Raw genomic sequence first — 12,713 nt, forward strand, 5'->3', positions numbered from 1 at the left:
GGGATGGGGTAGGGACAGCCTTTCCAGATAACTGTGAAATGCCACTACACTTACTGTTTTTTCACTGTCCCAGTAAGGGAGGAGGAGAGGACAAGCCTCAAGGGGGCTCTCACTTCTGGCTCTAAAAACCCAGCAACACCAGCCAGACGCAATCCTCTCCAGAGATAATGCCAGGTGGGAGTCAGTCTCAGGTGGTATACCTGTGCAACAGTAATGCAGGTGCCCTACAGCATACTCAGGGAGGGCAGAAACCTATGGAGCACAAGGGCAAAAACTCACTTGAACATGATTTTGGTTATGAATACACAGTATGAAAGCAGGGCCACACACACACACACACACACACACACACACACACACACATGCACCCTAACACCTTCATGGGAGAAGCAGAAGGAAGGTAAGGAGACTTATTATGGCCTTGAGATGGAGAATTCAAGTACTAACTGGAAGATTTTGCAAGGCCATTCTCAGAACAGCAGCAGAAACTACACGAGACTTTGTAAATTCCAATTTGTGGATACAAGGAAACTGTGGAAAAGCATGGAAGTGCTAGAATGGTCTAGATTCTGGGTCCTATAAATGCTTAAAATTAACAAATCAAAATAATATTTATAGGTAAATCCCCAAACTGAAGAGATACAGTTGTTCATAACAGGCACCACAGGGACAAAGGATAAAAAAAGGTATAAATGAAAGGGAGGAAAATAGCAGGCCATGCTTTTGCCTACTTGATGAACACAACAGACTCAGGAGCTCCAGACCTATGAAAATAAAAGAGCTCTCTAGGCCTACTCCATCCTCTTAAAAGTATAGAAAAACTAGTTTCCCGTAAAAATGAACAACAGTAAAGAATTGCAATCAAAATCCATACAAAATTATTTTTTAAAATCACAGGTTACAAAATTGATGTACACAAATCAGTAGCATTCATATATGCCAACAACAGTCAAGCTGAGAATCAAAGACTCAATACCTTTCACAATAGCAACAAAGAAAATAAAATACCTAGGAATATATTTAACCAGGGAGGTGAAAGACCTCTACAGGGAGAACTACCAAACACTGAGGAAGGAAACAGCAGCGGGTGTAAACAAATGGAAAAATATATCATGCTCATAGATTAGCAGAATCAACATTGTTAAAATGTCTATATTACCCAAAGTGATTTACAGAGTCAATGCAATCCCTATTTAAATACCAATGTCACTTTTTGCAGATCTAGAAAGAATAATTCTACACTTTGTTTGGAACCAGAAAGGACCCCATATAGCCAAAGTCACCTTAAGCAAAAAGAACAAATTGGGAGGCATCAATTTACCAGACTTCAAGCTACACTATAAGGCTATAGTAACTAAAACAGCATGGTACTGGCACAAGAACAGAGACATACACCAGTGGTTCAGAACGGAGAACCATCCTGATCAGAACAGCAATATGAGGGTATAAAACCATCTTCATATTGCTACCTGATCTTTGACAAAGCAGACAGAAACATACATTGGGGAAAAGAATCCCTATTCAATAAATAGTGCAAGGAAAATTGGATAGCCACGTGTAGAAGACTGAAACATGACCCGCACCTCTCACCATGCACAAAAATTCATTCATGACAGATAACAGACTCAAACCTGAGGCATGAAACTGTAAGAATTCTAGCAGAAAATGTTGGAAAAATTCTTATAAATATCAGCCTAGGCAAAGAAATTATGAAGAAGACCCCAAAAGCAATCATAACAACAACAAAAATAAATAAATGGGACTTGATCAAATGAAAAAGCTTTTGCACAGCCAAGGAAATAATCAATAGAGTGAATAGACAACCTACAGAATGGGAGAAAATGTTTGCATGCTATACATGTGATAAAGGGCTGATAACCAGAATCTACAAAGAATTCAAGCAAATCAGCTCGGAAAAAATCAAACAGCCCTGTTAAAAAGTGGACAAGAAGACACGAACAGAAACTTTTCAAATGAAGGTAGACTAATAGCCAAAAAACATATAAAAAATGCTCAACATCTCTAATCAGCAGGGAAATGCAAATCAAAACCACAATGAGATATCACCTAACTCCAGTGAGAATAGCTCTGATCAAAAAGTCCCAAAACAACAGATCCTGGTGTGGATACAGAGAGAAAAGAACACATACATTGTTGGTGGGACTGCAAACTAGTACAACCTATATGGAAAGTAGTATGGAGTTACCTTAAAGAACTAAAATAGATCTAGAATTTTACCCAGCAATCTCACTACTGGATATCTATCCAAAGGAAAAAAAGACATTTTATAAAAAAGACACCTGCAACCAAATGTTTACAGCAGCACAATTCACAATCACAAAGATGTGGAAACAACCCCAGTGTCCATCAATACATGAGTAGATTAATAAAATGTGTATATGTATACCATGCAGTACTCGGCCATAAAAAAATGGTGAACCAATACTTTTTGTAACAACCTGGATGGAACTGGAGACCATTCTTCTAAGTGAAATATTGCAAGAATGGAAAAACAAATACCACACATGCTCAATACTAAATTGGAAGTAACTGATCAACACTTATGTGCACATGTGGAAGTAAAACTCAACAGAAATCAAGCAGGTGGGAGGGGGACAAGGGGATAGTTAAAATCACACCTAACAGGTACAATGCACACTATCTGGGTGATACACCCCCGCCTCCGCCAGGGGAATAATTTCCTTACCAAAAATGAAAGCACTCCAGAAAGACATGCCCACAAATAGATTAAAATTGACCCTAATATTTTTAAATAAGCTTAATTAATATAAAGATAGAAGTTATGAAAGAATAACGTAAGTCAGGATTACAGAAACTCGAAAAAGATGATTAGAAAAGATTTTTTAGAGGATAAAAGAGTAAGAAAATAGCAATAAAAGAAAAAAAATTTCAGAAATGAAGATTAACTTAGAAGGATCACATGACCAAGTAACCACTATGACTAATGATAAATAAAGAAGTTAAAGGAAGAAACACTTAAAAAATAAATGAAGAGAAAAAAAAGATTCATGAGGAACTACTAGACAAAGATGATAGGCAAGGAAGATCCAACATATATAAAATATGACTTCCTAGAGAAGAAAAACCAATGCAATACAACAGAATAAATACTGAAAATCTCTAAAGAAAAACTTCCTATCTTTATATGTCATAAGGTAGAATTCAAACCAAAAAGGGAAACAAAGGACACTTCCCCCATAATGCTAAATGCTACTATTCACAGTGAAGATGAAATAATTATGGAAACTCCCAATAACACAGCAATAGTTTCATTACACAGAAGTTATAAGACATGCAAGGAGAGATAAAGAGAACTACACTGTAAAAAGAGATTTTAATGTAACTAAACACACAAACAAGAAAGAGGACTCAAATGATACCACTACAGAAAACAACCAAACCACATGACAAACAATATAAGTGAAAAAAAGGAATAACAAATATACAAAACAAGCAGAAAATTAGCACTATGACAAGAACAAAACCTCACATATCAATAATAACCTTGAATGTAAATGGATTAAATTCTCCATTTAAATGACGCAGATTGGCTGAATGGATAAAGAAACATGATCAAATACATGCTGCCTACAAGAAATGTACTTTACCTGTAAAGACATACACAGACTTAAAGTAAAGAGATGGAAAAAGATATTCCATGCAAACAGAAACCACAGTGAGCATGAGTAGTTGTACTTATATCAGATAAAACAGACATTAAGTCAAAAACAACAATAAAAGAGAACACAAAGAAGGTCACCATTTAATGAAAAAGGGATCAATCCAGCAAGAGGATATACCAATGCTATATATGCACTCAACACTGGAGCACCTCAATTCATAAAGCAAATATTTCTAGATCTAAAGAGAAAGACTCCAATACAATAACAGTGGAGGACTTCAACACCCCACTCTCAGCATTAGACAGATTATCTAGATAGAAAATCTATAAAGAAACATTGTATTTAAACTGGACGTTATTTCAAATGGACCTAGCAGACATTTATAGAATGTTTTATTCAACAATTACAAAATATGCATTCTTTTCATCAGCCCATTACCATTCTCTCCAGGATAGACCATATGTTAGGACACAAAACAATGCTCAACAAATTTTTAAAAAATCAAAATCATATCAATTATCTTCTCAGACCAAAATGGAATAAAACTAGAAATCAGTACCCATCTAACTTGCAAGGACTCACAGACTCAAGATAAAGGGATGGAAAAAAATATTCTATGCTCATGGAAGCCAAAAACAAGCAGGTGTAGCCATACTCATATTAAAGTGAATTTAAATCAACAATGGTTAAAAAAAAAAAAAAGACAAAGACGGTCATTTATAATGATAAAGGGGGGAAATTCAGCAAGAAGACATAACAATCTAAATATGTATGCACCCAACACAGGAGCTCTTAGATTCATAAAACAAATGCTACTACATCTAAGCAAGAAAATAAACAGTAGCATTATAATCACTGGGGACTTCAACACCCTACTGACAAAACTGGACATATCATTGAAGCAGAAAATCAACAAAGAAATACGAGACCTAAATGGGATCTAGAACAAATGGACCTAACAGACATTTACAGAACACTCTACCCCAAAATTACAGAATACAAATTCTTCTCATTAGCACATGGCACATTTTCCAAGACTGATTATATATTAGGCAATAAAACAAATCTCAGGAAATTCAGAAAAATCAAAATCACACCATGTATCTTCTCAAACCACAGTGGAATAAAACTAGAAATCAATTCCAAGAGTAACTCTCAAATCCACAAAAAGTCATGGAAATGAACAACCTGCTGCTCAATGATCCTTGGGTCAATGATAAAATTAAGATGGAAATCAGAAGATTCTTCAATCTGAATGACAAAGAGGACACAAAAATCTATGGGATACAGAAAAAATAGTGTTAAGGGGAAAGTTGATAGCCTCAAATGCTCACCTCAAAAAGACAGAAAGATCACAAATTATCAACCTGTTGTCCCATCTCAAGGAACTAAAAAAAGAAGAAGATACCAAATACAAAGCCAGCGGAAGAAAAGAAATAGAAAAACTCAGAGCAGAACTAAATGAAATAGAATCCAAAAAACAATAATAATGATGATGCAAAGGATCAACAAAACAAAGAGTTGGTTCTTCGGAAAGATAAACAAAATCGATAAACCACTAGCCAGGTTAACCAGAAATAGAAGAGAAGGACTCAGATCAACTCAATCAGAAATAAAAAAGGAGATATTAAAAACTGATACCACAGAAATACAAAATATCATCGATGGATACTATGAAAACCTCCACGTACACACATAAACTAGAAAACCTAGAGGATATAAATAAATTCCTAGAAACACACAACCTCCCAAGCCTGAATCAGAAAGAAATAGAAATCCTAAACAGACCAATAACAAGCAGTGAGATTGAGGCAGTAATAAAACATCTCCTACAACAACAACAAAAAATGCCCCAGACCAGATAGATTCCCAGCCCAATTCTACCAGACCTACAAAGAAAAACTGGCACCTATCTCATAGAAATTATTCCATAACGTCGAGGAGGAGGGAATCCTCCCTAACTCATTCTATGAAGCCAATATCACCTTAATACCAAAGCTAAGAAAAGACACAACAACAACAAAAAAGAAAACTACAGATCAACATCTCTTATGAACACTGGCGTTAATATCCATAAGATACTCACAAACCTAATTCAATAGCACATCAAAAAGATAATCCACGATGATCAAGTGGGTTTCATCCTAGGGATGCAAGAATTGTTCAACGTACAGAAATCAGTAAATGAGATTCACCACATAAACAGAAGCAAAAACAAAGACCATAAGATCATCTCAATAGATGTATAAAAAGCATTTGATAAAATCTAACACCCTTTCAGGATAAAACCTTCAAAAAACTAGGCATAGAAGGAATATACCTCAAAATTATAAAATCCATATATAACAAACCCACAGGCAACGTCATACTGAATGGGGGAAAAGTTGAAAGCATTCCCCCTAAGAAATGGCAAGGGCATCCACTGTCACCACTCCTATTCAACATAGTACTGGAAGTCCTAGATCAGGAGGGAAGAACCTTTTCATGTTGGAAGGCCGTATTAATTTAGTTGCAATCAAATAAGGCTGAATTCAAGAAACTTCAATTAGATATACTTAAAAATATACATTATTTTGTAAAAATCTAACTACTATGTACTTAATAATTTCAAAAAATGAAAAGTATCTGTTAATTTTAAAGTTAACTAACCTTTTAATGACTTTGTTGTGTGTGCTTCTTGTTGGAAAGCATGTGAATATTTGGTTGCAGCATGTAGGTCCACAGTTTCCGTTGATCCTCTAGATGGGTATCAGTGATTTGTGACTTTAAGGGCATCTTGATTTGGGTCACATAGGAGAATGTAGATTCGCAGCAATAAGTGGCTGAAAAGCAAGAAAGCATTTTTTGGGCATGTTGCCAAAGGCATGGGTATTCTGCATTTTTATTTCAATTGTATCTTTCTTAGCATCAAACAATGACTTTAAAATGTCATCTACTGAGAGCTTAATCAATTCCATCTGTAGTTCTTGAAGTGCCTTGGTTATGTCAACTAGGTGAGGCTGAAATGCTAATTGGAGTGTGATGTTGTGATTCTTAAAGTCAGTGAATCTTTCATTGTATTCTCCAACTAATAGGTCTATAATAGCTTCATATTCTTCAAATGATTTGCATATATCATCCTGCTCATCAATGACCTTTGCTAACTGGGGAAAATGTTCACCTTAAATTTCCTTTTAAAGAAGTGTTTTGAAAAAAGATAGCTTTTTCCGAAATGCTTGGATTTTTTTTGCCACTTTTCATATATAGACTTAGTTTTATCTTGCAAAGAAATATTCAAATCATTTTGATTTGACATTTCACACAGAAATGCCGCATTCCTATAGAAATCTTGTTGTGATAATTCACATTGCTGATTTTGTTCTTCATAAAATTAACTATCTGGTCTTGCAGAGATAAAATTTTGGCTAACACCTGTCCCTGCCCTCGCCAATGCACTTTAGAATAATAAGGCATAGCCACACTGAATACTTCATCCTTCAACTTTAACATGTTATGAAACTGATGGTGCTGGGTTACATTTGCATTAATATAGTTAACAATACTTAGACCTTGTTGCAAAGCGTCACTGAAAATGGTAGCTTTAGCACAGAGATTTTGCTGATGCAAGATACAATGAAAAGAAATGGGAGCACCTGGACCTGTTAATACTTTTTTTTTTTTTTTGCATTTTATTATTTATTTAGATGTTTAAGCTCTTGCACTAAGTTTTTACAAGCTGGTGAACACTGACAAATTATTTCTCCCACAGAACTATAACCACACATTCCCACACAGTATAAATATATGGTTGAACTAACAATACACATCACCATTTTATCAATTACATAATAAAACAAATTATCAAGTATCCAAATATTAAGTTACACAGCTCAAAGGCATATAAAATATTAGATGTCTGCTCAATTCATTAGCAGAAACCCACTTCTTTTTTGCAAGAGAGGTTGAGAAGAGAACGGAAAAAAAAATCACACTTCAAACAAAAGTAAGTTGGTAAACAAATTTTGATAAGTATGGAAAAAAATTATAAGAATTTCAGAAATTTTATGATTAAGAATTATTTTAGCTACAATTAACAAAGCCATCTCTTCCTTTTAAAAAATATTTACTAAATTAAAGAGCATATTTCTACATGTTCTGCACAAGACAAATATTTTGCTAAAAATATTTAATAGCCCCCTCCCATTCTTTTTTCAGGCCCTCCCTATTAAGTTGCACCTCAGAGTGCAAACATTAAATTAACTGTAAGGCTTTTTTTGTCTGAAGACATTAAAGACATGTGCTTCTGTACAATGTAGATTTTCAAAATGGAGGTTTTTCATAACAGCACAAAATGAGATTTACAGAAAGACATTAAATAATCACTGTAAGACTTGGTAAAAATTAAAAAAATCAATGCTTAAGCAAACCTGATGCATACTGGTATAAATGTGGGAGATATAAACACAAAGTGAGCAGGCAAATAACCATGTAGGCCCTACTTTCAATGTCTGAAATGAATAAACCATATAAGGTCTAGAGTGTTCATAGTTCCTCGGATTTTAGTTCTGTATGATACTAAAAATATACAAGTATTGTGCTGGGTATTTTGGCACCTAATCTTTCTAAATTTCTTACATATTGATAAGATTCTGGCATGGGAATAGATTTAAACAAGACATAACTCAATACCAAATGATTTCAGGGAAGGTCAATTGGTACAAATGATAAGCACATTTTAAATGCTGAACAGCAAGAATCTTTTGCTAAGTGTCCAAAAAGGCTAACTGTAACCCAGACACATAAGTTGCAATTCTGTTAAACTTGCGGCCTAGTAAAACTGCTTTACAATACTCTCATGGAAGCTTCATTAGACTTATTCACCAAGCCAACATGTTGGCTAATACGTATGACATATTAGGTCCTGTGTCAAATTTTACTTCCAAGGCATCAGGCACCCCAGTTTTATTGAATGCAACAGTTGTTTCTATGACCATTGGAGTCTTTGAAATGCAGCTGCATCTTAGGATGATACTTCTCCAAATACAAAAGTTGCTTGCTGTTAAAAGCTCCACGCCGCTTTTGTCTTATGAACTGTACTGCATCTTCGTATTTCATTTCACCTTCGATTAATGCAAGAGCAACAAGCACTGGAGCTCTCCCAAGGCCTGCAACACAATGAACAGCAATACAACAACCAGGTTCTTCACAAAACTTGATTTTTACAAGACTTAACCAGTCATCAACAATCTGGTTAGATGGTGGTGCACCATCAGCAAAAGGCCAGTTAAGAACATGGATGCCTTCTTTCTCCACAAGATTAGTGTCATAAGTTGCTTCACATACTCTTAATATTGTGGTAACTCCATACTTCTTAAGTTCCTCTATAAATTTGTTTAAGGTCACATTGGTTGGATTGTGTGTAATAAGAAATCTCATGTTCTTGTATGTGACTTCCACAGGAGCTGGGCGATTCATTCAAGCCATGTTAATTTAGTTCAAAAACACTCAATAGGGTTATGAAAGAATTTAAAAAATTGAATACAGAAATGATGCAAAAAAACTGAAGTCTACTTCAATATACTTCACTTAAAATTCTCAGTGCTTTGAGTATGAAGTTGGAAGTATTGGTAAATGAAATGAACCTCCTAACAAGCAGCAGCAATTCTTCAATCCAGTAATACTGAGGCAACAAAAAGGAAGTGCACTGAAGTTTACCCCATCCAGGTCAGAACTCTTGTAAAATGCTCTGCAGATTTCAATTCAACACTTCTGTGTGCAGGTTAACCACTCTTTATGGGGGCTTCTTGGTGGAGTAGTAATGAATTTCTACAGTTCACTTGTCTGCATAGAGGTCGTGCTGTGCCTGGCAGTAATCTCCACTGCCCTTCAGAAACTCCATAAATGTGTGACCAAGAACACCACAGAAAGGAATATGTTTACTCATTGAAGATTGTGGCCTAATCATACAGCCGGTCCCAAGGCGGCGGCGACACAGGCGGTGGTGGTGGTGGCGGCTGCAGGGCAGGGGGCCGCGGTGGTCGTCGCGGGGCTGCAGCGGTGGCGATGCAGGCGGCGGCGGGGGCACCACTCTCTACTATGCAGTGAGCGGCTCGGAGGAGAGCATGTAGCCCAGCCGGCCAGCAGCCAAAGGAGCCAATCTGGATCTGTTAATACTTTTTTTTAATCTGTGCAAAAAACCCTTCATGTTTTCCTGTCATGGAAGGTGCACCTTCTATACGTACACTGACTAAATTTACCAAATTTAATCCAGCTTCACGACATTTATCTTTAAAGTTGTTGAAGGTATTTATGCCCCATGTTCCATTCGCAAGAGTGCCCAAAGTGAGTAACTCTTTGTAGCAATCTTCTGTTATGACTGGAATGAAGTACAAAACCTGTGCCAAGTCAGTAGTATCAGCTGATTTATCCAAAGCAATTGAATAGTATATATTTTCCTTTTGAAGTATTGCATGAACTTGTTCTGCCAATCAGTTATGCTTCTCCTTGAAAGAGGCAGTTGTTTGCACTTTGAAAGGTTATCGGGGTCTAAGCATCCTACAACTTCAACAATGCATTCTTCCACAATTTCTACATCACTGAATGGCTTTCCTTTTTTCCCAAGTATAAAGCTACTTTATAAGTTGCTTCAGTAGCATTATTTCCAGGTCTTATTGCTGCTTAAAAGAATTGTCTTTCTTTTGCTTTTCATTGTTTAATTTCTGCAATACGATTTTTCATGCCTCTCCCTCTAATTTAAAATATGCATGGTCTTCATGAGTGTTGTAATATTGATGAGCATTGAATTTCTTTAATCTTGATATTACAGTATTACAAAGCAAAAAATCATCTTATCTTTAGCAGAAACAAGATAATATTGCGATTCCTAATCCTCATTTAAAAATCTGTTTTCTTCCTTCAGCAGTCTCTTGGTCTTCGTTGACATAATTGGCTGTTAAGCAGAATTAAAAAATACTGTCGAGTTGTGCAACTATCCACAAATTCCACTTCAAACAAAAACACAGTGCACTGTTGTCAAGAGCTGATAACAGACTGCGTACTCAATCCCCATAAAACCTTGCCAATCAGCCTCATGCAGTAGTGGTGCCAGTCAGGCAGGGGAAGTTAGAACTAAATCATGAGCTTAGCAGCTGTCAAGTTAACCCTTATGGCTTACTAATGTTCTAATTGTGCCAGTCAATCTGGGGGGTTCTGATTATTCCATGCAAATGGAAACCAGAAGTGAGCAGGAGTAGCTATATTCATATCACATAAAACAGAATTTTAAGTAAAAAAACAGTAAGAAAAGACAAAGAACATCATTATATGATGACATAAAGATATTAGTTCAACAAGAGTATATAACAATTCTAAATACGAGGTCTGTCTAGAAAGGATCCAGCCATTGTTAATATAACAAGAACAGTTTGCCTGACATGGATGTAAGCTGGCAGCCAAGGAGAGTAGACTGTAATGTGCATGCATAAACAATGATGACTTCACAGTACTAGTCAGTGGAGTGCTAGCCGCCACTGAGTGTGTGTGACCATTGCATTCGAAATGACTGAGTAGAGCAATGAATCTGCATCAAATTTTGTGTTAAACTTGAACATTCCTCCACAGAAACTACCCAGATGATTCAGAAGGCTTTCAGGGACAATGCAATGAATGCAATGAAAATAAAAATGTGGCACAAACACTTCAAAGATGATCAAGCATCTGTTGAAAGTAATCCACATTTTGGAAGGCCTGCAAAAAGCAGAACACCTGAGAATGTTGAACATGTATGAGTTAGGTTAAGAGATGCTGGGAGAAGTGGGTGAGGTCCCAAAGTGTCTACTTTGAAGGGGACTGTGGTGTCACTGTCCTATGTACAGTGTTTCATGTATCTTGTATCTTCTTCAATAAATGTCTCTATTTTTCATATTACGTGGCTGGATACTTTCTGGACAGACCTCATATATATGCACCTAACACTATATCACCCAGATTCACAAAATATTACTAGATGTACAGAGAGAGAGACAGACACTCCAATACAGTAATAGTGGACGACTTCAACACTCCATTCACAGAATTAGTACATTGTACTTAAATTGAACTTTAGATCAAATGGTCCTAACATATATTTATAGAACATTCTACCCACCAGCTGCAGAATATACATTCTTTTCATCAGCATATGAAACATTCACTAAGAGAGACCATGTGTTAGGCCACAAAACAAATCAACAAAGTTAAAAATCAAAATTATATCAAGTATATTATCAGACCACACTGAATAAAACTAGAAGTCAATACTAAGAGGAACTTTGGAAACTATACAAATACATGGAAATTAAACATGATCCTGAATGAGCATTGGCTCAACAAAGAAATTAAGATGGAATATTTTTTAAAATTCTTGAAACAAATGAAAATTGAAACACAACATACCAAAAACTGTGGGATACAGTAAAAGCAGTTCTAAGAAGGAAGTTTATAGCATTAAATGTCTACATCAAAAAAGTAGAAAGATTACAAGTTACCAAGCTAACAACATACCCCACAGGAATTAGAAAAATCAAAACAATCAAAACCTAAAATTAGCAGAAGAAAAAAACTAACAAAGACTAGAGCAGAATTAAATGAAATATACAGACTTTAAAAAAAATACAAAGGATCAATGAAATGAAAAGTTGGTTCTTTTAAAAACAAAATAAACTGCTAGCTAACCAAGAAAAGAGAGTAGACCCAAATAAACAAAATCAGAAATGAAAATGAAGACATTACAACTTGTAGCACAGAAACACAAAAGATCGTCAGAGACTACTATGAACAATTATATGCTCACAAACTAGAATATCTAAAGGAAATGGATAAATTCCTGGAACTAGGATGAAAGAGAAAACCTGAACAAACTATAACAAGTAGAAAGACTGAATCAGTAGTAAAAAAAAAATCTCCCAACCAAGCCCCAGACTAGATGCAGCCACAAATTCTACCACATATACAAAGAAGAACTGGCACCAGTCCTCCTGAAATTGAAAAAAATTGAGGAGGATGGAGTTCTCTGTAACTCATTCTATGAGGCCAGTATCATCCAGACACCAA

The 12,713-nt window shown here is 35.7% G+C and overlaps 2 protein-coding genes across 2 annotated transcripts in view; one reads left to right on the forward strand and one right to left on the reverse strand.

Annotated features, from left to right (window-relative positions):
• WDPCP (WD repeat containing planar cell polarity effector) overlaps window positions 1-12,713 on the forward strand; it is a 318,395-nt gene that overhangs the window by 268,805 nt on the left and 36,877 nt on the right. The gene's annotated exons all lie outside the window — the stretch shown is intronic.
• On the reverse strand, window positions 8,586-9,098 carry LOC138399899 (protein tyrosine phosphatase type IVA 1-like). The gene is made up of 2 exons (XM_069494633.1): window positions 9,002-9,098; window positions 8,586-8,908 (listed from the first exon to the last, which is right to left on the reverse strand). Exons 1-2 carry the CDS (start codon window positions 9,096-9,098, stop codon window positions 8,586-8,588), a joined length of 420 nt encoding a protein of 139 aa, XP_069350734.1.

The sequence above is a fragment of the Eulemur rufifrons genome, chromosome 19, assembly GCF_041146395.1.
Source record: "Eulemur rufifrons isolate Redbay chromosome 19, OSU_ERuf_1, whole genome shotgun sequence".
In the NCBI taxonomy this organism is placed as follows: domain Eukaryota; kingdom Metazoa; phylum Chordata; class Mammalia; order Primates; family Lemuridae; genus Eulemur; species Eulemur rufifrons.

Excerpts from the sequence above, each read along its gene's own strand:
- LOC138399899 (XM_069494633.1), bottom strand. The coding sequence starts at position 9,098 with ATGAATCGCCCAGCTCCTGTGGAAGTCACATACAAGAACATGAGATTT. Across the intron at positions 8,909-9,001 it reads CTTAAACAAATTTATAGAGG|ACTGGCCTTTTGCTGATGGT; the intron begins AACTTAAGAAGT and ends TCCATGTTCTTA.